General features: G+C 48.9%; 1 protein-coding gene across 7 annotated transcripts in view; it reads left to right on the top strand.

Moving 5' to 3' along the window:
• The window catches only part of agap1 (ArfGAP with GTPase domain, ankyrin repeat and PH domain 1), a 135596-nt gene that overhangs the window by 29668 nt on the left and 79275 nt on the right, over positions 1-26653 (top strand). For 4 of the 7 annotated variants that reach the window (XM_029248671.1, XM_029248673.1, XM_029248676.1 and 1 more), the window contains exons 2-6: positions 12538-12596; positions 13016-13103; positions 17041-17126; positions 17744-17885; positions 20004-20138. In XM_029248671.1, coding sequence (XP_029104504.1) covers positions 12538-12596; positions 13016-13103; positions 17041-17126; positions 17744-17885; positions 20004-20138 — 510 coding nt within the window. Of the gene's footprint in view, positions 1-12537; positions 12597-13015; positions 13104-14621; positions 14637-17040; positions 17127-17743; positions 17886-20003; positions 20139-26653 lie in introns of all 7 variants that reach the window. The other 3 variants (XM_029248670.1, XM_029248672.1, XM_029248674.1) reach the window with 1 other exon arrangement.

The following is a 26653-nucleotide window of genomic DNA, read 5'->3' as shown; positions in this document are numbered from 1 at the left end:
TGCAGAGAACAACTTGTGCTTTCGTTGTCCGGAGGGGGGCTCCGCATCGCCCAGGGACCGTGTTGTTGAGTCGTGGCAAAGTGCTGCCCTAAAGTACGAGTACAGCGGTCAGGTTCCCTTTACTGAGCCCACTGGGCACAGAGCAGAGAAACGCTTTCAACCAGTGTAAAGCAGCGTAACCGAGATGCCCTTACTGGGGTTATTAATCTGTTCTTATGCTGTGCGTTGTCGTCACAATTTATAAATAAGGAAATTCTCGTAGTGTGTGCCCAACGTATGGTCAGGGCAGCATGATGTGTGTAGCTGGTGAGCTACGAAAAGGGATTCGATGGATGCGTTACTGTAGCCGAGTGCCGTTTTGGAGCTGCCGGTTGCTGCGGATCGGAGCTTTGGACACACGCAGGGTGCCCTAGATTTCAAGCGGACTTTGTTGAAAGGCCTTTTTCCACTTGAAGGTGGTGTCAATGAGGGGGACCTGCTGGGGGTCAGCAGGGTGCGACGGGGCAGCGACTCCACGCCAGGCCCTCCGATGACCTCCACGGCCAATGTTACACCCCGGGAAGCCCCCCGTGGGCCTGCAGAGCAGCCATTTTCCCCCCCATGCCGCATCTGGTCCCGCTGTCACGGCTCATTACCGTATGGCTCTCCCTTGTCCGCGCCCTCTCGCTCTAGGTGGGGTTTCCTGTAGGCGGGGCTTGCTGTAGGAGGGGCTCCGTGCCCTACTTCAACAGCCATGCAGAACTAATAAGCATAACATGCATGACTGTGTGGACTGGTGGGCATGTTGACCACAGAGGGGCAGAGCGAGAGCACCCTGCCGCTGTCCGTCACCACGGGTACCATGACGGTGTGCTTTTGGTGTGACATATTATTGTTATTGTCATCATTTATTTAGCTTGCTCTTCTCTCCAAAGCAGCTTACAATATTAGGTTTGTGTATTATGCTATGTACACCGATTTACCCATTTATACTGTTGGGAAAATCAAACCCAGATTGGACGAGTTGGCTTGATCACAAGGTGACGACTGTAACCGCTGAACTTACCGCTGCTGTCGTCACCATGGATACATACAGTTTTTGGAATAGCTTTGTTTTGCACTGAGAGGGAACTTTTGAGACTTTTTCCTCTTTTATTCTTAGTAAGTTCCCCTTCCACAAGGGAGTTTATTTACACTGTGTGCGTTTTTGTGTGGGATCATTTTCTCAACGGCCTTTCGGTCTTGGAAAGAATCGGGCCGGTCGCCGCCGCCGCCGCCTTTGTGCGTCTGCTGTCCCTTCGTGCTCTTCGGTACGTGTGTGCCGGCGACATGCTTGCATTTATTCGTGTAGCTGCTGCTTTCCCGCAGGCTATTTACTCTTGTTTACCACCCATTTATTCAGCTGGGTAATTTTCACTGGAGAAATATACGGTAAGTACCTTGATTAAGGGTATTTCGGCGAGAGGCGCGAATTGATCCTGTGACCTCTGAGTCCAAAGGCAGCCGCCGTACCCACTATAGTAGCTGCTGACACGGTGGTTTGCGCTGCTACCGAATTCACACCCCTCTGTGCCAATGCTGTCTGCTGGAGTCACAGCTCATGGAACCAAATTGCTGTGAGGACTGAGCTGTGCGTTGCAGAAAGTTGGATGGCAGCTGTTGTGCAAGCCATGTGTGTATGTTCTTCTTCTTGTATGACCCCTTCTGCTCCTAAAGCCCACGTGTTACAACACCACAGAGTGGTGCAAGAAGGTGGTGGTGTTCTGTGGAGCTCTCGGTGCTGTGGAGATGTCAATGCTTACATCGGCATTTTTTTGCAACCCCGTTTTCCTGCCGTAAGATGAGCTTTTGAGGGACGTGCCCGATGAGGCGCGTGAGGCGTACAGAAACCCCGTGATTTCGGGCCTTATCTCCTGGAGCCGTACCATCGCTGCGGTTCCCCTTTCCTGGTAGATGTGGGCGGGTGAACAATGGAGAAGGTGTGGTGCGGTGCAGCTTTTGGGCTGTGGTGCTCTGAGAGATCAGATCTTAATCCCTGTAATTAACCCAAGCTCAAGCACCTACTGTGCTCCTGCTGAAGGTGTGTGCGTGTGCACGCGCATGCATGTGCTTTAGCGCATGCGTGCCTTAACGCATCACTGATTAAAAGGCTCGTATTAAGGTCAGCATGTGTGTTATGGTGGGATTAGGCTGCGTGCTCATGGGATAGCCAGATGCTGATGTGACTGGAGGTGCTGTGTGCGGGCATGTGTCCTTCCTGCTGTGCATCCATCGCATGTCTCTGCATAGGAATGTTTCGCACTTTATCCAGCTGGCAGAGTGTGTAGTTTGCACAGGGCTAGCTACTCTTTAGCAGGTGTGTGTGTGTGTGTGTGTGTGTGTGTGTGTGTGTGTGTGTGTGTGTGGGGGGAGTGAGAGAAAGGGAGACAACCATGAGTTAATTGGTGCTTAACTAGGTTATGAATACACCATGTCCTTAGCCGCCGAACACAAGTGGGACTGGAAGTCTTTTCTTAGCCGGAATTGGATTTGCCTTTGAATCCAACTCGTACATCACAGTCATTAAAACGTTAGAACTACTAGTGTCTCTCAAGTTCCTGGGTAAAGCTATAGAGAATTAAAATTTTTCTTTAAGACACTTTGTTTATTGTGGTGTCATTAACCACTCATCCTGTGTAGGGTCATGGTGGTCCAGGTTCTATCCTATGAGTACGTTTATCGTCTTTTATTAACTAGTAACATGTACAGCAGTCATCAGCCTCTGGCCACTTGCATGTACATTTATTTAATTAGCAGACGCTTTTCTCCAGAGCGACTTCCAACGAACTCTATGTAGTGTTATGAGCTCACACACCTTATTCACCGCGGTGACTTACGCTGCTAGATACACTGCTTACACTGGCTCACTCATCCATACATCAGCGGAACACACACACACTCTCTGTCTGTCACTCTCACACTATGGGTGAACCTGAGCAGCATGTCTTTGGACTGTGGGAGGAAACCAGAGCACACGGAGGAAACCCATGCAGACACGGGGAGAACACGCAAACTCCACACAGACTGAGCGGGGATCGAACCCACATCCTTTCACACCACCCAGGTGCTGTGAGACAGCAGCACTACTCGCTGTGCCATGCCACGGTGCTGCTGTGCCACTTAGTTTTCTTGATTATCAGTAAAAGCAATAAAAGAGTAATAATACGGTTATACTTCAATTTAGTGTTTGCTGGGATCTGTAAAAGTCTTGGAAGTAGCTATAATATGAAAAAATCTAAAATTTGAATTCTTTGAACTACATTCAGATTAATTTGTATGAGTAAAAATAAGACTTTTTCTTACTTTTGATTCCTACTTTTTTGCCAGTTATTGACTGGTTTATCCCATGAAGATCATGTTACTGGTGAACAATACTTTGGAGCGCCACACATGAGTTGTAAACGCTGTGGAAACAAGCGGGATTCATCCGGTCTGCGGTTATTTTACTGCAAACTGATGGCTGGATGGGGAAACGCAGGTGACATTCGCTCCTCAGCAAACTTAAATAGATGAGCGAAGGCTGAAAAATGTTTACATTTATTCATTTAGCAGATGCTTTTGTCCAAAGCGACGTACATCTCAGCAAAAGTACAATTTATGCATTACATTAAGAGAAGGAGAGACAGCTGCAGACATGAAAGTCTCAAGGAAACCTAGTTTGTTCCCTACCACTTGCTGCACCGAGGTTCATCGTTCAGGTAGGTGCATCAAACACAGGATAGACAAATCCCGATACCCTCTAACCAATTTTTTTTTTTTTTTTTTAATAAATATTATAAGATACACAAATGAGCAAGTAAAATGCCAGAGTAGTAGCTGAGTAAAGGTGGTATCTGGGGATGCTTATGGAGTTCTTTTACGTTCTAAAAGTTGTGGGTTGAAGTTTTGTAACTGGAGGAGGCAGTGTCTGTGGTTTGTGTCGTCTGCACGGTGTTTGTCTGACGTTAAGCTGGGGTTACGCACCTTTGCTGGAGCGTATGATGAAGTTGGCGGAAAGCGCGTACACTTACCGCGTTCTTTTGGTACCTTTGAGTTGGATCTTGTCCTTTCGGGCGCCTGTCCCGGTGTGCGTTCGTGCCTGTCGGGACGGAACGGTCAATTCGAACGGGGAATCGCAACAGTGCACTTAAGGCCGTGAGATTGGCAATCGGAACCCCGCCCCCCCCCCCACCCCGTTTCTCGGAGGGTTGGGCAGCTTCCCGTCGGCTCGCGTGCACGTGACCCTCTACACCAGAGCTGAGTGCCATCGGTGCATCGTGCCGCTGTCCGCTGTCCACTGCCCTCCCGCCGCTCCCCTCGCACCACTGCCTGTGTTCCAGCAGGGCTGTTAGGGGTTAGTGCACTCTGTATGTTGTGCTGTGTGTGTGTGTGTGTGTGTGTGTGTGTGTGTGTGTGTGTGTGGGGGAGACCTGGGTCTCATCCTTGTGGGGAAGGCAAACAGCCCTGTTCACCGTACAGCTGTCCTACCCCAGAACTGCTCAGCCTTGATGGGTGTCCAGGAGTCTTGGACGCCCAGTGGTCTGGGATGGGACCAGATGAGCTTGTATTTGTGCTCTCTCTCTCTCTCTCTCTCTCTCTCTCTCTCTCTCTCTCTCTCTCTCTCTCTCTCATACACACACACACGCAGGCACAGCTGTGCTGGCTGGGTCACTGGGACAACGGACTTTCCCACGGAGGCCCCGCCGTCGTCTTCTTCAGATCGACTGAACCTCCAACAGCATGAGATCATACGCATGCGTGTGCGACAGGCCCGTGTTGGCGTTCCGCGTGCTTCTACGCGCTCCCGGAACGCGGTTCAGCTGCGCCGGCCGCCGTGGCGTGTCCACTCTGAACACGCAGGACTGCGCAGCTGGAATAGGGACGCGGCGTCTCTAATGAGGTGACAGCTTGTAGAACGGCTGTGGAAAAAGTGAGCACAACAGGCGACTCTTTCCTTTTTCCTGCTTCTGTGGGGCTGCTGACACAGCTGGAGCGGGGCCAGGAAGGAAGGGCGCCCATCACACGAAGGTCGCAGGTTCAGTCCCATGAGAGGAGACCCTGCTGTACCCACGAGCATGGTGCCTGAGCCCAGTCCTTCACTAAACACCCAGAGACGTTAACGATTGCGGTGCGAGGTCTCGGTACGGTGACTTATTTACCCGATGCTGTTCTCCAAAGCGACCTAAACCAATTTACCCCATTACACAGCAGGGTCAGTTTTACGCTCTCACTTCAGGGTGAGTACCTTGATCGAGGTATTTCAGCAGGAGGGTGAATTCGGAACTGGCTCCTTTGAGTGTGAAACCGCAGCTCTGGCCACTACGCCCCCTGCTGCTCCTGCAAGGACATATCTGGAAAGAGATCCTTCTGGAGAAGTGCACACGATGGGCAGCATTGGTGTCTAAATGTACAGTGTAATCCCTCCCCAAAAAAAAAAAAAAAAAAAAAAAAAATATGAATGAGCAGTGGGTATTTAACGTGGCTCTCCTGGAGATTACTTCTCATGCGTCCACGGTGCTGCACAGCGTGTGCGCTCCCGCTGCTCCGATCGCGGTGCCCCGGGGGCCCCGAGGCGTGCCTAATGCTCCGTTTGTGTTGCCTTTGTGCGTCTGCAATGGGAGCGCTCCCACATCCCAGCTGCCGGCCGGCCGCAGGCTCGCGGAGATCCTGCCAAAGACGGCCTCGGTGTCGGGGGCCACGATCAGTCGGGGTGGGCGGGCGTGTGCTGTTTGATCAAATTACAGCTGGATGAGCTCGTTCCCTGTGGAGCTCGTGCCGCTGTTGCGCCCCCCCTCCCATACTTTAGGGCTTGTTGTAATGGAGCACAACAAGGTGCGGTACCCAGAATCAAGGAGTTACCTGGGAGGGGAGCAGCTTTCCCAACCTGGAGCCGTGTGAACGTGACCACGCTGTATTCCGTCCTCGTCCTCCTGCGTTGCCCGTCATGTTTTCGCTCTGCTCCGATCCTAAAGGAGAAGATGAGGTTTTGCAGGACTAACGTCTCGCGCGTGTGTATGTTTCATGGGAAAATGGGTGCTCTTAGGGTTTGTGAGTGACCTCCAGCTGAAGGCTGACCGCAGCCAAAAGCGTTCATTCACTTTTTCCACATCCTACGCCGAGAGGAATGTCACAAACAAGCCGATCTTTAAATAGCTGCGCACACGGCCCTAGGTTATCATTTAGCGTCCCGCGCTGGGGGGCGTGCGTTAGCGCGCGGTCCGCCTGGCTCGGGAGGTGATCTGTGGCGCAGTCCGTGTCCCGGGACGCTGCTGGACACTCGGAGGAAGGCCTTGCGCTCGTGCGTGTGTCTGTGTAGACTCTGCGGACCATCTGCACCGGGGCCCAGGGTTCTACGTGTACATTTGTTCATTCCTCTGACGTTTTTCTCCAAAGCAAATTACGGCGTTAATCTACCTACGGTCATTTATCCGTTTGTACAGCTGGGTCATTAGTTACTGGAGCAATTTAGGGTAAGTACCTTGCTCTAGGGTACTACAACTGGAGGTGAGATTCGAACCTGTGGCCTTTGGGACCAAAGTGAGCAGCTCTAACCAAAGCAACAACAGAACACAGATGATCACCTGATGCTGTCACACCTTCTAATTAACTTCATCCCTACTTAGTAGCACAAGTTCTACACTTGTTTCTGAAATTTATGGCCTGTAGACCTCATTTACCCAAAATGAGAGTACTTGCGCTCAGTCAACTCCTAAATTCCGAATTTATATTTATTTACGTAGCAGGTGCTTTTCTCCAGATCAGCTTCCAATGAACTCTACGTAGTGTTATGAGCCCACACGCTTTATTCACCAAGGTAACTTACACTGCTAGATACACTACTTACACTGAGTCACCCATCCATACATCAGTGGAACACACTCTCCATCACTTGCACACTATGGGTGAACCTGAACAGCATGTCTTTGGACTGTGGGAGGAAACCAGAGCACCCGGAGGAAACCCATGTGGATACGGGGAGAACATGCAAGCTCCACACAGACTGAGCGGGGATTGATCCCACGTCCTCTCGCACCACCCAAACACTGAGACAGCAGCGCTACTCACTGTGCCACCGTGCCGCCACAATTTGACACTCTTTGCTCTTTATTATATTCTCACCCACTCGTTCTCTGTGCATAGATCCAACCGCAGATGTACAGTATGAAATATGAACAAAACGCAAAATTCAGTCAAACCGAAGATCAGTAATTTTAGGTGTTTTGATGTCTGGTGTTCTCATCTCAGGTGCGGAGGTCAGGTTTCCTAAAGCTTTACCAGTCAGATGAAGGATGTTATAATGGAGAAAAGTGGTCAGAACATCAACCTGAGGGTTAAGTATGTGTCACTCTTGCTTACTGCTGCATGTGTCAGTGGTGAGCTCTCTCTAAAATAATGAACTGAAAGTTGAAATTGTTGGCCGTTTATCTCTTTGGTGCTGCGTGTAATAACTGATCTTCTGGCTCAGGTGGCCACCTGCCCGCTGCCTTGTAGGGTCGCCCTAACGGATGCCGTTACCGAAGGTGTTTTGGGGACTGTCCTATTGTGACGGTGAAGATCAGTCTGTTGGACTGCCTTCGGTACTCTGACGCACCTCTCTTTACACGTTTACATTGGCGTTGCTCTGTGTACGGCTAACGAATTCGTACGAGTTTATTTTGAGCGCTCAAGTTTATGTTGTGAAGTCCATCGTTGCGTTTTTTTTTTTTTTGGAATCATTTGCTCTCGTTGAGGGTTTTCCATATTTATGGAAAATTGGATGACTTCTGCGAGGTGGTTGAACGCTTTGCGTTTTATCCTCCCTACGAAACTAACAGAATGGCTTTGAGTTTCAGTGGAGGCGGCGGAGGGGTTCCCTGGGTATCGCCCAGGGGTCTAGCTGGAGACTGCTGGGTTCTGCGATGGCGAGGGTGTTGCTTGCCTAGACGGGCTTTGCGCACCGGAGACCTGGGACCCCACAACGGCCGTTTGTTTGCCGAAGGGACACCCGCAAGTGTTGATTTGGGATGCGGCCAAGGCTCCAGTCTTGCTTCCAGGCATTGTTCTACACGGCGCCGCCCTGCTGGGCTTTTATGCGTTGCGGCTCACCGTTAAGCCCGAGGTTTTATTTCCCTTATCGGTTTGTCTTTGCCGTCCAGGTGCCGAAGAGCCGATTTAGACTCACGGATTGAACCCGTGACGGGCTTCCCTTTACAGCCCTAACGCTTCCCCATTCGCGCCGAAGTGCCCATCAGGACATTTCGATGGCACTGTGCAGCAGTAGGTAACGGGAAGGTCACCGCTGAAGATGCAGTGTAAAACCTTCATATTTAGGAGGCAGTTGGACGCTAACACAGCTGGGTTTTGCGACAAGAGGCATCGAAGTCTGGCAAAATGCAGGAAAATTCAGGCTCAGGAGTTTACTGTGGTCCTGTTTAAAAGACGTCGCTTGGAAAATGAGTGACAGTAAATGGAGGGAATGGGAGATATTTGTCTCCTTTCTGTTAGTCAGGAAATTAAGAAGGGGGGAAAAAGAAAGAAAACTGAGCAGGTGGTCATCGACAGTAAGGGATGCAGATAAATTGGAATAAAACAAATGGTTGCTGAACAGCTGTGAAGGAAAACATGTACTCTTTACCATGGTCTTCGATGTGGTCTTTTACCGCGGTAACTCCTCCTGTGCATCTACAGATCCACTAGGTTTCCAGAGGCTCCGCTGTGGAGCACTTCAGTACGACGGGTCAGGACCATCTTTCCAGAAACACGTCCACCGTGACTCCGTGACTTTTTTTTTTTTTTTTTTTTACTCTCTCCTGTCTCAGTTCACAGTAAGTACTTTAGTGAAGGACATTACAGTAGGAGGGGGGATTCACGCCCAGGTCTTTTGAGGCCAGAGGCAGTGGCTCTAACCACTGCGCCACCTGGTGTCAGTAGTGTTTGCCGGGATGTGCCCCGTAGTACGGCGGAGGTTGCGCTGGGTCTTCCTTTCCCTTCCGCTTTTCAAACTGCGTGTGATGTTGAACTTTCAATGCGTTCGCTGCTCTCGGGTGTGACCTTTTTCCCTCTGTGTCGCCATGCTGCTGCATGCCTGTGTGTGGGTGTCTGATTGTCTGCTGCGACTGTGGTTGCTGGCGCTGCCGCTCGTGGATGGCGCGGCGCGGTTGGGGCGACCGTAGAAAGCCGCAGAGGCACCGTAAGATTGTGGGAGAAGGGCCGAAGGCAGCGGAGAGGCGGCGGATGCAGGCGGATGGGATGTAGGTGGCCTACATGGCGGGAGATCACGGGGGGTCTCTCGAGGTACCGTGGGAGGCGGTCGCCCTTATTTTGCTTCTGGGATGAGCAGAGAACCCCGGTTGAGTTTTGCAGGAAGTGGCTGGGGGATGAACCAGAGTGTGTGACGTGGTAGATCGGTGTTCATTCGCCTGCACACACGCACTGCTCATTCGACAGTGGAAACTTATGCTGTGAATCCTTAAGGATTCTGCCGTTTTCAAGTGAAATATCCTCAGTTTGTAGCGTCACCCGCTGTGCCCTAAGAGCGCAGCCCGATCACAGCACACGTAAAGTGTGTATCTGCACAGGTTGGCCGGTGCCGACGGGTTGCGCCACAGTTTCCCCTGGGAAACGAAGTGCTCTCGACTGAACCGAGCTGAGCTCAGTTTTTTTTTGTCTACCGTTGTCAACCGTGGGGGTGTTGTTGCAGGTTGACTCCTTTCAGTATTAATCACCAGGTTTGGGCTTTATTGAGATGTTGTGCAACTGTGGTCTAAAGTGTCTACAGCGCTCACAGTGTAGTAAATACTTTTATTCTCTGTTTTTTAAAACAACACCATTATTGAGACATTGGACAACTCAGTTCCATTATAGAGCCAAATTGTTCTTCACCCAGAAGGCCTTGTTTTCTCTCTCTCTCTTATACACACACACACACACACACACACACACACACACACACACACACACACACACACACACACACACTTGCTGAAACCGCTTGTCCCGAGCGTGGTTGCGGCAACCAGAGCCTATCCCGGCAATACAGGGGGCAAGGCCAGAGGGGGAGGGGGCACACCCAGGACGGGACACCAGTCCATCACAAGGCACCCCAAGCGGGACTCAAACCCCACACCCACCAGAGAACAGGCACAGGCCAAACCCACTGCATCGTTTTGTTTTTCTCTATGCAATTCATGACAGTCACACAACATTTTGAAATGCTTTTAGTTTTGTAATATAGTCATCCCACAGATGGTTATGGTACATGATGTGAGTTTCATATGACATTATGATCCACGTTCTTGTACAGCTTACAAACACCAGCCGTCTGTTTCACCAGGATTGTTTGTAACAGTATCCAATTGCAATGGTACAATTTATAAAAAAAAAAAAAAAACCTTAAAAAGAGACATCCCTCAATTTATTCACAAGTTATGTTCTGTAAAAACCTCAGGCAAAGCTGCAATAAATAATTTTTTTTATTTCCTTCTCTTGTCATGATCAGGTCTTGTAATGCAGGGTCTGTGTTGCTGTATCCTGGAAGCACAGGGCATGAGGCAGGGTACAATATGGATGGGGCACCAGTCCATCATGGGAATTTTATCATCATTTATTCACTTAATGGAGCATTAAAGTTTTCTATTTTACAATGACTGAAAATAAAAAAAAAAAAAAGAAATACATAATCTCCACCAGCTCCTATTCAGTATGTTGTGTTCTGCTTTGTATGTCCAAGACAGTACCGAGTTTACGGGGGGGACAGCATTGGGAAAATTTGTTACAATAGTGTCTAAAGACTGACTTGCGTGTCTGATTTGCGACTGAGGACACGAGAAACTGGTGACGAGGAAGAGATTATTACATAAACGTGTTTGTCATCGTGCGGTCGCTTTCAGTGTCCAAAAAAAGTCCCAGATGTCATAAATACGAAATGGACTGAATCAAATTGGTTTTTCATGGCTCTGTGAGACCTCGCAACCTCACATTGTTTCTGTTTGAGTGCGTTTTGATAGTAAAAATGCAGGCACCTGGGACATTATAATAATAAAAAAAAAAAAGTTAAGAGAATGCAAATAAAAATAAAGTGAGACGTGCATATCTGAAAAATTTCGATATTTGTAACACGAGGCTCAAGCGTACTTTTTCTTTCTCCCATTACACGTAACCTGCTGCTCACAGCCTGCGCCTGTTTTTTGAATATTTCATGAAGCTCTCCAGCATGTTCATGTTTGTTTTTGTGTAACGGCAACTGACAGCAGCAGAACGTCAGCGTGGCTGCGAGGTTTCTCTGCCGCGCCATTTAATGCGCTCGCTTTCGTACCTCCAGGAAGCACCGTTCTGCCTTTGGATTAACCTTCCAACGTGAGCGCTGGCACCCTTTTCGCACCCCGGGGTCGGACGCGGAGCACTGTTATCGATCGGTCCTGCGCACGTCGGTACACGGCGACCGTCGTTCGGGGCCCTCCGGATCAAATGGAAACGAGCCGAAGGCCCCGAATGATCCGGAGGGCCCCACAAACAAATGGCGATCGAGTCCATCTCTTCCAGCGGGGGGGGAGTCCATCTCTTCCAGCGAGCGATGCTCTCCGTGAGCTGCGGCTCATCCTGCTCCACCGGTGGGGCGACCTTTGTCGAGCGTGTGGTGCGCAAGGGCTCGGCAGCGCTCGGCACACGCATGAATCATTGAGTTTGGGGCAACGCCACGGCGCTCCGCTCGCAGCGAATGTAGGTCTAACGCATGTAGGTCAAGTTAGAACGCAGCGCCTGGAGCACGCAGCTCGTGTGAGAGGACTCCCCACGTGGCCCCACACACACACACACAAAAGAAGCTGTCTAGACTCACGCTGTTTTTAATTCACACCCACATGCGCACAGTGTGTGGTGTAATGCAGAAACAGCAAGGTGGCCAGGTTATACAGAGGAAACGGGTTAGACCAGAGTTAGAAGGAAAGGAAGAGGGAAAAAAAAAAAAACTGCAGTCCTTGGTCAAATGAATAAATACAGTACAATTCGTTCATCGGACCGAAAACGTTGGTTTGCATGTATTTCCCTAATTGTTTACGCTGCTGTGTGTGACAGAAGACTAATAATCTCAGAAATGTGAAGCTAGTAGAATTAGAACATTTTTCCTTTTTTATTTTAGAGATATGTGTAGAATTGCTGGGGTGCCAATAATTTTGACCACACCTGTCAGTTTATTTAGCTTGTATTTTTGGTATAATTAAGAGTTCACCTTGCGGTGTTACTGTGTGTTCTTGCCTATAACGTGTAGGCTACGTTACATTTAGTCTTTTAACTGGCACTGTTCTCAAGTGATTTACAATTATTTACTAGTTCATACTGTCAGGTTATTTTACTGGACCAACACAGGGTAAATTCTTTGCTCAAGGGTACTAGAGCTGAAGGTGGGAGTCAAACCTGCAACCTGCAGGTCCAAAGGCAGCAGCTCTAACCACTATGCCACCAGCTGCCCCACTGGTTGGACTATTGCACTGCAGCCTTGTCCTCCTTGACCTGGAACAAACGTTGGCTTTCTTGGCCTGAAAACTTTCTCTCGTTCTCTTTCAGATGCCTTTGTCAACAGCCAGGAATGGACCTTGAGTGGAGCCGTCCCCGAGCTCAAAGTGGTGAGTCCTGCGCGTGTCCGTCCCCTTTGCATATCGCACTCTGAGAAAGCCCTCCGAATCTCACACAACCCACAAGGGAGGGGCAGCATCTCCAGCAGATTCCTCCTCGCTGTGCTGGAGCTCCAGCTCTCCTGTAGTGCAGCTCTCAACACGTCTCCTCACCACTTCGGCTTTGGAGACACGGTCATTGGGACAAAGGTGTCGTCGCAGGACAAATCCTCGTGTGTGGCAGCGAGGTGCTTTCAGCCATTGTCTTATCTAGAGCCCTTCTGGCCGAGCTCAACCACGTTGGAAGGCGGAACGTGGAGGGACAGAGGGACTGACCCATGCCTCACCTCACTGCTCCCACAGTCCACCACTGGTGCACTTCAGAACGGCGCATGCCCTTCCTGTAACCTTTCCGTTTCTACCTGTTTCAGGGCATTGTGGGTAACCTGGCCAGCGGGAAATCTGCTCTGGTGCACCGATACCTGACAGGGACGTATGTGCAGGAGGAGTCGCCAGAAGGTAACGCTGCACCACGTGCCTGCTTCGATTGCTGTCACACGCACACAATTACACATCCTCTTCAGCCTTTCAAGAAGATTTTTTGGTGGAGAGCTTCCTGTCCTCTACCCTCGAGCTCTTGGGCTTTCTTGTGACGGAGCATCTGGAAGTTCACCACGGTTTGGGGATGTTGAAGGTGACAGAGTATGCTGGCTCCTCGACTTACAGACAGCGGGGGCTGGAAATCTGTTCTTAACTCAGTTTGTTTGTAACTCCAAAGTCACCGTCAATAAAAGCTGAATGATCTGTGTACTTAGATATAATATTCCCATCCCTTTGTAAAGATACAGTGCTGAAAAATGCCCCCAAACACCTCCATCTATCATCAATAACAGCCTTTTAGAGCAGGGCCACGGTGGTCTGCTGTATCTCAAATGGTCCGCAACACAGTGTAACGCAGTTTTTTTTTTTTTAATTTATTTAAACTGTTTAAACGTGTGGTTAAATTTGCTATAAATAAATGTCCACAATCTCCTGTTCAGTGCCATTGACCTCACATACACATCTGGTGTTTGTCAGCTTCTGGACGCTTGCAGCTTTCTTTAGTATCTACAGAGTGAATAAGCTATTAAATGTACTTCACTTTATTTACAGGTAAGGAATCTTTGATAAAGCTGTAGTAGGTAAAAATACTGTGAGACATTTGATTTTTATATTATCTTCAGACGCTGTGGAAGACCGTTAAGTCAAGGATGTCCAACACTCCTGGTTGGGTTTGTTTTTGGGGCGTTTTACTGCCACCTAGTGGTTGGACGTAGAAGCACAGGTGGCTTTCGCCACACAAGTCAGACCTTTAAGAAAGAAGAATGCCTATGACAATTCAATTAGAAATCAGTAAACTTGGAAATGTTTGTATCTTGAAATATTGGTAACTTAAGTGTTTGTAACTTGAAGAGCCAGTGTATTTGCAAAAGTTGAAAAATCGGTGACACGGGGGGGGGAGTGCAGGTCTTAAGGTCCCAAAGAACCAGGAAGAAGGTGCGTGCGTGCGTGTGTGTGTGTGTGTGAGAGAGTGTGAGTGTGAGTGAGTTCTCTCAACTCCTTCCACATCAGCCAGGGAAATTTTAGTCCAGTTATTGTCCCTCTGTGGACTGTGCCTCATGGAGCCAAGCCACAGCCTGGGTCCCTTCTCCGCCGCTGCTGCTGCTGCTGCTCCCAGCTGCAGGGCCCCAGGGTGTGGTGTAGGAAAACCCCGGAGCCGTGTCTCACACACCCACGGTGAACGAGCGTGACGCTCCATTTCCTGCTACGGTCGCCCCTTCGCGTTGACCTGCATACACTCGTACTCTTGGGGTGACCTGTGTTGCAAGCTGCAGCTCGTGTATCCCCATCCTGTTTGTCCTGCGCTCTGGGTTCAAGGGGCTCTTGCTCACTGTGCATGGGGGTGTATCCTGCTGCTTTCATCTGCTTTGTTTTTATCTCTCTCTCTCCCCCCACCCCCGTCTCTCACTCTCTTTTCCTCGCTGCCCCTTCTAACAGCTGACGTGGATGCAGGTAACAGTAACAGCTCGCTCGCTCGCTCGCTCACTTGCTCGCCCACCCACTCTGTCCATCCTCCACCCCCCCCTGCTCCAGTGAAGGGGAAGTGAGCACACGAGCACATGCTCCACCAGCAGCAGCTTGGTCCAGCAGGTTCTGTCAGTTGCTGTTGCCCTGGGCCAAACGGTCAACACGGGAAGCTCCTGCCTGATTTGGCTGTGGGCACGACTCGGGATTACGGTTACGGCTAGGAAACGAGCACAGATGCAAAACGGTTTTGAGGTACATTTATTCATTTAGCTTTTCTCCAACGTGACATCTCATAGAAAATAAAACGTGCTAATATTATATTAGCCCGCAAGAGAAACGTAGAGAGGGTATTATTGGTATCCTGGCCTGGTCTCGCGGACGAAAGTGGAGCGCAGAGGAGCGATCCGCACGTGTGTGTTGGCTGTGTGCGGCAGTGCGTGTAGCCGAACCGTTCCTACATGGTCACCTGGCGGCAAGGCAAGCTGCTCTGCTCTGGAGACATGGTCTTCTGTGTCCCACCCATCCCCGTCCTTGTCCTGGGCTCCCGGCTCAGTGGCGCCTCTCCTGTCCGTCCCCCTGGGTGTGTCGCCCCCCCCCGGTCCCCTGCGGCAGAGACACTCGTCTTCGTGTGGGCGTGTTCCGTGGACTTCGCACCCACATCCTGCTGTGAGCGTGTCCCAGGCCGTCTTGCGGCATGTGCGTGTGGGATACGGTTTATCCTAGCAGTCACTCAAATACTCGCATGTAGGCACCGCGCTCAACTTACACAAGACGAACGCTTTGCTGCAGTAGCTGCCTCCCGAGGTGTTGTCCACACCAACCGGTGTTTTTGCACACATGCACACCTTTAGTATTTATGTGTGCGTAATGGACATCCTGCTTCTGCCGCTTACCTCTGTTCATTTAGCTGATGCTTTTCTCCAGTCTCTTACTTTACTTTAACTGATTTTACCTGGTTACACAGTAGGGTAATTTTCACTGTCTCAGTTCAGGGTAAGTACATTGGTCAAGGGTACTACAGCTGGAGGGATTCGAACACATGACCTTTGGATACAAAGATGACAGCAGCTCTAACGGCTGTACTACCTGCCGTCCCTCATTGCTATTGCAGTACTATAGTGGGCACGGTAGCTGTACGGTAATGATGGCAGTGTAAACATAGTGTCGTCCGTTAATTGTTATTTTGCTCTTCATTGTATTTCTCGTTGATTTGCTTCTGGCGCTTTACCCCCTCCAGTGTGACCAGTAATCCAGTCTTTATGCACCAAGTTGTGTGTCATGGATGGGCGTTGACACGATTACCCCCAGACGTATGTAGGTGGGGTGAGGTAGTGCCCCGGGGTGGAACCCGACTCATGGTGACCCCTTGCGTGGTTTTTGTGGTAAGGGAAGTGGTTTACCGCTGCCTTCTCCCACACGTGTCCTTGGGATGCACGGGAACATGGGGAAAACATGCCATAGGCACACAGAAGGAATAGGGATGGACCCTCTGTCTGAACTCGCAGTCCAGGAGCTGAGTGGCACCAGTGCTACCTGCTGTGCCATGGCGTAGGTCTTCCCTTAGCGATGACAGCACCGCTGCACTCAACAAGTACACGTATGGTCTCTCACGTTTCACGTGACTTGCCGTGTTGGTGCGTGCCAGCCTTGTGGGTCAGTCGGCACCAGCTACCCGCCATCATTGGATCTCCGTGGTGCCGCCGAATAGGAATGGACAGCGAGTGCCATACGACTGCTGGGTGGGGCTATGCTTATCCTCATCCTCATGCTCACCCTCATTCTCTCCACTGGAGCAGCTCAGCAAGTGCCCTCACTGTGCAGCCACAGCACCTCCTTCAGGAGTGCAGTGGTACTGCATCACTGACAGCATCAGTATGGCACCAGATGCCCGATTTTGTACACTGCCCGCCAGCACCTGTTCCTGGCACAGGGGCCACTCCGGAGGGCGCAGCTTGCAGAGCTACCGCTGTTCCAGAGCGGCCCGAAGGAGCTGCGCTGACCCATTGCTCACTCGTCCACCTGTCTGTCCGTCGTCCCCATAGCTGTAGTGTCGCATTTCACTAGGTGGCGCTCACATGTCCTCCTCTTCTCCTTCGGCTCCATTTCCCCATGTCTCACGTCAGCAACGAATGGCCGCTCTGTGCGTGCGTGGCTTATCCTCCTGTGGGGAAAATCGGTGACTTGAAAGCAGGCAGAACCAAATGGCTTTTTTTAAATTCAGTTTTTCAATGTTCGTATTTTATTTTAAAAATAGAAACATTAATAACTAATATTAACATGTGCCATTCCCTGTCCGCCTGCTGTGCTCACCCCTTTTCCCGGAGGCTCTTGCAGCATTGCGCCTCCTACTGTCTCTCACACTCTGTCTCTGTCACGCGGTGCCTTGCAGGTGGGCGCTTCAAGAAGGAGATAGTCGTGGATGGGCAGAGCTACCTGCTCCTCATCAGGGATGAAGGAGGCCCCCCAGAGCCTCAGGTGGGTGCGCATCAACAGCTGCACAAACGCACACAAACACACTGACAGACTACAGGTACACCTCAGAGCGCAGGTGCAGTACTTTAGAAAGTGCACCATGAGTTCTGCTGAATCCACTTTGCTGCAACTACATTGTTAATGAGTTTATCATTAATTAATCACTGGGTCATTTTGTTCTAATAAACATTAGAACAGTTCTTCGCAGTGGAACAACACACTAAAAACCCGTTTCACTGATTCTTCTTCCTCTGCTGTCCGTCTAGCAGCGCATGACCTGTCGATGTCACGCTCCTGGTTTCACCGTGCTGTTTTACCGCTTGTCTGTGCGTGCGTAAGGAGAGCTGCGTGCACTCCGCAGTCGGGAGGTGTATCGGTGTGCTGCTTTCACAAAAAGAGAAGTTTACAGTAGGATTGATGACCCTGTCACCACCACGTCCTTTCTATCAAGAGACGTTAAAAATGTTTGAACCGGTAGTGAAGGAGCGCCGTGCCAAATGTGGTCACACTTACAGACACTGAGGTCCCGCACAACTGATGCCGAGCGTGTGGCTGCAAGGGCAGCATCCGGCGCCTGCTTTGCTGATGCTACGTGTGTGTGTGTCCTACCTCCTCTGCAGTTTGCCCTCTGGGTGGATGCCGTCATCTTTGTGTTCAGCCTGGAGGACGAAATCAGCTTCCAGACCGTGTACCACTACTATAGTCGCATGGCCAACTACCGCAATACGGCCGAAGTGCCGCTCGTGCTGGTGGGCACACAAGGTGAGGAGCAGAACCAGAGGTGCCGACGGTGGTGATGACGGTATTGATTACGATTTGTTTACCTATTTATACAGCTGGGTAATTTTACTGGAGTAAAAGTATACAGCTGGAGGTGAGGCTCGAACCTGTAGCCTTTGCGACCAGTTCGAATCTCACCACCTGCTGTCCTTGAGCAAGGTACTTATCCAAAATTGCTCCAGTAAATTTACCCAGCTATATGAATGGGTAAATATCTGTAAGTCACTTTGGAGAAAAGGGTCAGATAAATGAATAAATGTAAATGATTGTAATGATGACACACACAAGTGTTCATTCTTGGACACCAGAGATCATTCCCTGAAAACGATGTTCTGCTGAACCTTATGGGAGAACACTTTGTGACCTCCTTCCCCACCCCTGAGAAACTTACTGTCGAGTAAAGATTTTACAGCACTGAATGGAGTGTAGTAGCGTAATACAGAAAGGATTGCTTAACATGTTATGACATGATGCATCATGTAATTGTACTGTGTTCGGTGAGATTGTGGCGCCCTCTACTGGTCGAACAGCGACACTGCAAAATTAGTGTTTACTGGGGTATAGTCATTAGCTTTTTAACATCAGTCACTGGGTTAGTTCACTTGTGCGCGTGACTGGGGGACCCAAAATATTTTCCACAATTGTTGGCAGTGTGTGAACTAGTTTCTTGTGGGCAATGGCTGTTATACAACAGAATGTGTGGGGTTGTTAACAGTATGTTTTGGGACTTGTGCTGGGGACGCCACACACACACACACACACACACACACAGAGGGTCCCTGGTGTGCTGCTCATTCCTCTTTTCCAGCAGTTGATGACCCTTAACCACTGGCAAGGAGAAAGTTGATCTTGACACTCTTTGGCCACTAGGTGTCACCATTGAGCAGCAATGGAGCCCCAGAACACCCAAGTTAGTGCTCAAGATCACTGTGCTTCCTCATCTTACGGATTCAATGGAGACCAGGAGTGAACTGATAACTCAATTAGTTCCTAAATCCAAAGTCACTTTGACGCACTATTTTTAATAATGCAGATGTGCCTCACGTTGCACACCAGTTCTGTTTTCCGTGGATCTCTGGTAAAGATACACTACATTGTTTACGTTTGTTCGTTCTGCAGGCACTTTTTCTCGATGTACGACTTACTGGAATGAAATGGACATACGATGGAGTAAAGAAGTTTTCATTCTTTTTCTTTAAAACTTTGAACAACTAATTTGAAAGTCCTGAAAAAGAGAACGCTTTGTTCCACAAGTTCCTGATTTTGAGCAGTGAGTTCCACAAAAGTGCAGCTTAGCTCGTTCCATTGAGTACAGATCCTCGAGACACTGAATCGAGCAGGCCAGACACAGTGGCACAACGGGTTGTTCTGCTGTCTCGCAGCGTTAGATTCTCTCTCTTTCGCTGTGGCATTTGCATGTTCTTCCTGCATTCCTGTGGGTTTCTGCCAGATGCTCTGGTTTCCTCCTGCAATCCAAAAAACAGGCCTTTGGCATCATCGCAGGGGCACCCTGAGTGAATTTCCCTGCAGCGATTAATGAAGTGTTGTTACTATCATCACTATCAGCACTGCCATGGTCCTCTTCTGTTTGAGTGCGTTTTGCTGCCGACTAATGGTGACCTGTGGAATTGCACATTTCACTCTGCAAAACTGCACAGGAAGGGCTGCTATAAATGATCTGAGATCTTCCCATTTTCAGAAATGTGTAATTTGATTGTTGTAGTATGGGCAGCCAGAACATGTCAACAATAATTTGAGTTGGGGCAGTTGGTAGCATAGTGGTGAGATCTGCTGCCTTTGGCTCCAAAGGTCGTAGGTTTGAATCCCAGCTGTAGTACCCTTGAGCAAGGTACTTTCCCTAAAATTGCTCCAGCAGTGTTCTTTATCCAGCTGTGTAAGTGGGTAAATAGTAGGTAACTTAACGAGGCACTTTGGCGAAAAGCATCGGCTAAATGAGCGAATGCGAGTTCGCTGGGTTAGTGAATGTGGAACGGTGTGCGGTGGAAGCTCTTTCGCACAGGGCGGTTGTTGCGACTTCTCAGAGCTGCTGACTGAATGCTTCACCGATCCGCTATAACTGCAGCTGTCCTGCGTCCTCAGATGCCATCAGCGCGGCCAACCCGCGGGTGATTGACGACTCGCGAGCGCGCAAGCTCTCCAGCGATCTGAAACGCTGCACCTACTACGAGACGTGCGCGACCTACGGCCTCAACGTGGAGCGGGTCTTCCAGGACGGTGAGTAAAATTCATGTGCGTGTGGTACTGCGAGCACCGCGCTGCTGGGGCTCCACAATTCAGTGCCTATGCTTCATTCCCCGAAGCTCTGCAGGCTGCTGAAAGGTCCTAAGCCACCTTGAAGCTAATTAAAACTTAAGTTTCATGAATAATTAAGTCCTTCATATTTAGTGGAAAAAGTGTAAGAAAGTTGTTAATATGGTGAGGCTTAATCTTCTGAATACTAAATTTTGGACTTTAAAAAGTAGGTCCTAACTGTGAAATGTGAAAAAACATAGACTTCGTGGAGTTGTACTCTCGCGTATAGTCGGTACACCACGGTGCTGCGCTGCTGGAACGCGGTAAGTTACAACCACAGTTTACTCCTGTGTTTGGACCCACAGGTACATGACGGTAAAATCCAGTGTAAAATCCTGGGTTTTTTGTCCCATCGGTTTAATTTTTTGTTCGGATAGTGCACATGTCTGTCTGACAATCTTTATTCGGGATCAGTTCCAGTGGGTTTTTATTTGTTCATAAATAAAGCTGAAGTTTTTCGCTACGCCTTAAAATCTCCGTATAATGAAAATTACGGAGCAACTCAGCAGTTTCTGCTTTTTAGCTTAGAAGTGATTTAATTTGGATGTTTTAACTAATTATACTAGATGTATAGTAGGTACAGGTGTGAGTCACAGTGAGAAGTACTGTTAGTGAGTAGAATGGAGTAAAGTAATGCACTTTTTGTACCATCTGCTCTGTGTAGAAAATGACACTAAATTGTCCACTATTCATAAAATGTGTTCACTGAAACCAGAGATATAAACAGGGTTGCTGGGAATAAGCTGCAACATAGACACAATACATATTTTTGTCTCATATATAATTGGGCACAGCAGTAGAAATAATGAAATTACCAGAAATACTAAACGCTGCTAAAGCAAACAGTGTACTAAAAACGGACTGGAAATGCGAATGTTGGATCTGGAGCTGATATCCAGCAAATAAAATAGTTTATATTGAAGGGTATCTAAAGCATGGAGTCATGTTGCTGAAACGGTGGACAAGTGAGACGTGTGTCATGTCACACTTGTGTTCTTTTCTATATGCACCATATGTTCCACAGTAAGGGCCCTTTCAGCAGAAGGGTGAAGCAGTAGAGTAAGAGATAAGACAGTACCTTTATTAATCCTCGCTGGGGAAATTCACACAAACAACAAAATGCCCAGAACACCTCAGGTAATGGAATTACACCGAAACAAATGGAACCGTAAAACTTACAATTACATCCACAAGACAGTTGAACAGAGTGCAACAACTCTTAAGGGGCCAGAGACCGGTGCAGTCTTCTCCAGTATGGCAGATGAGTAAGGTATGGGGAGGAATGTCTTCGGAGAACAGAAGTCGCTTTAAAATGTTGGGTTACAGTTTTCATACAAACAGTTTTACAGTAAATGTAATTTTAAGAAAAGACACAACGATAGAGTTATGTGGTAATACATGTACCCAGGACTTTCAGGGCTCTCTCTCACATACACACACACACACACACACACACACCACAGACAGTATAGACTATGGGCAGAAATTCGCTCAAACTTCGGGGGAATATGCAGACCCCACACAGGCTGAGTGCAGAGCTGCAAGGGGTCTCCATGTCCCACTGTGCTGCTCGAGAATAGCAATAAAACAATGAAATAACACACTTTTGAGATGGACGGGGATAGAAAAAGGCTGAAAATGTGTTATGGATAAGGAGTTTTGAACATATGGGCCTTAAGCCTGGATTTAAAGGTGTCCACAGCAGTTCTGTTAGTCTGGATGTAGTTCTTAATTATATTTTTCTCCTTAAAGATAAGGCACTCATATTGTATGTTTGGTGGGGAACCTTTCAGTGCTCAAGGATGCACTGTCTATCCTTCAAGCTGAAATCATAATCCGTTTGCTTTATGAGAATTTGTTGTAAGAGAGACATTTCAGAGGTGATGATGGCAGTGGTTGACAGGGGAGCCTGTATACAGTCCTGCTGTGCAGGCCCACAGAGGCAGTGCAGTACTCCCCATGTCCAGCAGGTGGCGACGTCGCTCTTTTGTGCAACCTCAGGTCTGTCTACTGGTGTTTGACAGCAAGATTGACAAAAAGCTGTAGCTGTCTTCAGATGTTCACTGCGCATCTACTCTGGGTTAAAAAGAATCTGATGGGTCATGTGTGGTAAATCGTGTTTATTTGACGAAAACGGGATTTTTGCGTTGAATGTATCGGATGCCTTGCGAAGGTACGCAGGACGATTAATGAAAACGAATGTGGAGCAGGGCTCTATGCGGTGATCGGGAAGGCCAAGCAGAAATCAGACCCGCTTCTCTTGTGGTTGATGGACACGCTGTAGGAGCTGCCTAAGGATGCTGAGCGCCGTTCTGCCTGTGTTGGGGTAGAAGAGGATTTTGCGTAGCTCGGGTTCAAATAAATGTAGGACACAGTCAAAGCTGTCCATACCGAACGAGGTATCACCCATTCAGCTTCACTTCGTCACGACCCAAGAGCTGACTCCTAACTCCCTCTAATGTGTGAAATCCCTGTCTCCACGTCTGTGTGCGCGTACTTGTGTTTTGTGTGTGTGTGTGTGTGCGCGTGCACATGCCTGTGTTAGACAGCTGCAGAGCTTTAGTGCATTGGGCTGCCTGTGGCCCCGGAGAGGGATTTACACACTAAATGCTTGGTTATTATCCAATTAATTATTATGCTGTTTGGCTGAAGCTTGGACTGCTGTAATTTAGCTGTGTGTGTGTGTGCGCGCGCGCTTCTGTGTGTGACAGCCAAATCCGTCAGCTGCAGCAAATGAGAGCAAGAAAAGGCTAAATTCCTTATTATTACTGACACTGTCTCCTTGCATTTTTCATTTCATTATCCTCAATTAATCACGCGTTTTAATTATCCAGTAAAGTGGAATTCACTGATGAGGTTGAAAATGATTATTTTAATGTTTCGTGTCGCCGCAGTGTCTTGACAGGGTTGTTCTGCCTCGAGGTGTGTGTGTGTGTGTGTGTGTGTGTGTGTGTGTGTGTGTGTGTGTGTGTGTGTGTGTGTGTGTGTGTGTGTGTGTGTGTTCGCTCGCGCACGCGTGTGTCTGTTTGCTTTGCCTGATTTAGCCTTGCTCTGCCATCAGAGCTGTATATTTGCAGTTGTTATTATTCACATGACCTTAATTTCCAGATAATGGCACGAACATTTAAAATAATGATACAGAGGCTTTCGGCTGCTTGCTTTCCTTCACTGCTACTGGGGTCGGCTTGAGTGGAAGGAGGAGCCAGGAGGAACATGACTGGACCGCCGCCATGGGATAACCCCTCTTCTGTCCCGAGAGAGCGGGATGTCACCAATAGACTTCCAGGCAGAGTTGGACAAAGTGGTTAAAGATCTGCAGGGAGGAGCTCTTGCAGGACCTGGTGACGGAGTGAGTAGTCCAAGCCCAGGTTTCTTCAACTGGTACACCAGGTAGAGCCTCAGTGCCCTGTTTGCTCCAGCAGGTATAGCCCTAGGTGACTGTTAGTGATGTTCAGGGCTTCTTCTGAAGTACAGCAGCACTGACCTTGCAGCCTCACCCCATGTCAGTCCTGCTGAGAACTCATGTATTTCATTATATTTAAATTCCGTGTCTGGAGGAGATGTGCTGCTTCCTTTCATTTACTGTATGTAAATCACTCAGTAGAACTTGTCTCCCCTATTTAATGCAGAAGTTCGTTTCCTTGTCAAGGTCTCTCACTCGTTCATCAGACACTTTTCTGCAAAGCGATGTACACTTCAGCAAAAATGTGCATTTCACCGACAGAGACATGGATGCAGACACATGAGTTCGGAAGCATGGCCAATTTGCCCAACGTTACCGTTTTTGACAACACACGTTGCACGAGTAGTTGCTCATAGAATTGGTATGAAATACAGAAGTGATTGCGATAGGTATGTTATACTAATTCTTGGAGGAGTTGAGATAAGTGGGTCTGAAAGAAATGTGATTTGGGACCATTCTTGAATGTTGAAAGGGATTCAGTCACTCTGAGGAACATAACATTTATCCATTTAGCTGATACTTCTGTCCAAGGTGACTTAGCGTTAATCTTAGTTATTTACTCATTTAATTTTTTTAATTTAACTGGAGCAATTTAGGGTAAGTACCTTGCTCAAAGGTACTACTGCTGGAGGTGAGATTCAAATATGCGTTTTGGGTCCAAATGCCACACCCCTAACCACTGTGCTACCAGCTGGGACAGATGGAGATCGTTCCACAATGGAGTCAAAACTAAGAACCTGCAGATTTTTCATTTTGAACATTTTGTGCATGGGACCACCAAATGGGCAGAGGTGGAGGAACGTAGCATTTTGGTTGGCGCGTAGTGAATGATCAGGTCTTGTAGCAGAAGATCCATTGATGGTTTTGTAAGCAATAGCCAGAGTCTTGAATTTGATCTGGGTGGCTACAAAAAGCCTTTGCAGAGAGATGAGGAGGGGGAACACATGGGAACGCTTTGGCAGGTCAAACACAAGTTGTGCAGCGGTGTTCTGTATCAGCTGTAGAGGTTTGATGGCAGAGGTTAGAAGATCAGACAGGAGAGAGTTACAGTAGTCTAGGCAGGATATCACTGTGGCTTGGACCAGGAGTTGTGTAAAGTTTGTTGCGACATGGGGCAGATCCTGCAGATTTTATGCAGGACGCATCTCCAGGACAGAGTAAAGGTATTGATGTGTTGAGAGAAGCAGAGATGTGAGTCAGGTGGTACCTCCAGACTCAACCGATGAAGCAAGTGAAATGAGGAAATTGTCTGGTTTGATTGGAAAGTTCCGGGCAGGTGGATGGAGCAGCTTAGACATGGAATATCTGTCTTGGAAAGACTGAGTTGTAGATGGTGCTCAGTCATACAAGCAAAGATATCCAAGAGGCAGACTGCAATATGATAGAATCAGCAGTTGTGGGAAAAGGGAAGCCAACTATTGGCAGCACAGCAGCGGTAGGAGAATCCCTGTGAGGCAATGACAGAGTCAAAGGCAGCAGTGTAGATAGAGAACAGTGAGGGACTCGGCACTGAGCCCTGCGGAACACCAGTTGAGAGAGACTGAGGAGAAGATGAGGAACCATGCCAAACCACCAGTTAAGATCTATCAGACATATAAGACTTGGTCCTTTTCAGCACCGTTCATTTGATTTCACGCTGTTTTAGAGAAGAAAGTAGGATCCAGTGGTTGGTGTCTTTTCCCATTCTTTTTTTCTTTGTCTGTGACTGTAATTTCTTTCCATTTCTCTTTTTTGTGCACTTATGGCCCTTCTCCTCTCATGCATGTTCTGTTGTCAGTGGCCCGGTCTTTGTTCGCTCACTCGCTTTCTGTAACTGCTTGTCCTGGTCAGGGTTGTGGTGGTTGAGAGCCTATCCCAGAATCAACAACTGCAAGGCTTGGGGTGGGGTACACCCTGAACAGGATTTAAGTTCAGTACAGAGTAGCCACACACACTCTTGTCACCCGTTTATATGCTATGAGCATTTTTTGTCATCAATCCACCCAAACTGCACGTCTGACTCTGAGAGGAAACCAGAGCACCCAGAGGAAACCCACACAGACATAGGGAGAATATGCAAATAAAGCTGACACTAATATTTATCCCTATCAACACCAGGCCTTGTACCTTCAAACTGCCAGGCATTGCCTTGGTAGCCCGCTGGGCAGTGCGTCATCTCTTCATTTATGACAATAACAGCAGTGTAGCCCAAGTGCGGCATGGCAACGTGCACTCGGAAAACATGCTTCCGCTCGGATAACTACAATATTTGCCATTAAAAATAATTGGTGCGCTCATTTACAAAATTTATATAAGAGATTCTATGAGGAACAAAAAAGATGCAATTTATTTTGAACTAAGTCGCCCATAATAAGAAGTTCCAGTGGCTGCAATGAGAGGTAAAGGGTGGTAAATGAGAGGTAAAGAGTGCGCCGCGCCAGCGAAAGGCAGATCCGTGAGCCATGAGCTGTGTGGGCTCGTGCAGAGCCCTGCCGAGATGGCGGCCGAGCGCTGCTGTCTCACCGAGGGAGGGACCGGGGGAGGTAAGGGTCTCTGACAGGCCCCCAGCCTGCATCCATCAGCCGGGTCATTTAATTATCCTAATTATCAGTGCACTGTGTGCCATGTCGGAGCGCAGACCTTTGTTAGCGTCTGCTAACGAGCTTGTCAGCTCACTGCCGTCTCACCGGGCCGAGCGCCGGAGTCCGGACTATGCAGGGTCCCGCTGAGGTCGCCGGTCACCTCCGTCAGCATCGCTGCTGCGTCCTCTTACGGCCATAATTAGTTTAGGTTGCGTCGCCGCCACCGCCGTTTAATTGTCCCAGTGGGCTCTCCGGCTCCCCAGCAGCGTCATCTCGTTGGAGAATTCGGTGCCCAACCGCCCCCATTGAGCCGCGTACCCGTGAGTAAGAATAAAAGGAGCAGTACACTGAAATGACCACCTCGAGCCACGAGCGATTAAGCGCCGCCATAGTAGCAGGACCAGGCTGCCGGA

Source organism: Scleropages formosus, chromosome 24 (genome assembly GCF_900964775.1).
Source record: "Scleropages formosus chromosome 24, fSclFor1.1, whole genome shotgun sequence".
Classification (NCBI taxonomy): domain Eukaryota; kingdom Metazoa; phylum Chordata; class Actinopteri; order Osteoglossiformes; family Osteoglossidae; genus Scleropages; species Scleropages formosus.
Note: the sequence above shows the minus strand (reverse complement) of the source record. Positions and strands in the feature narration are given on the sequence as shown.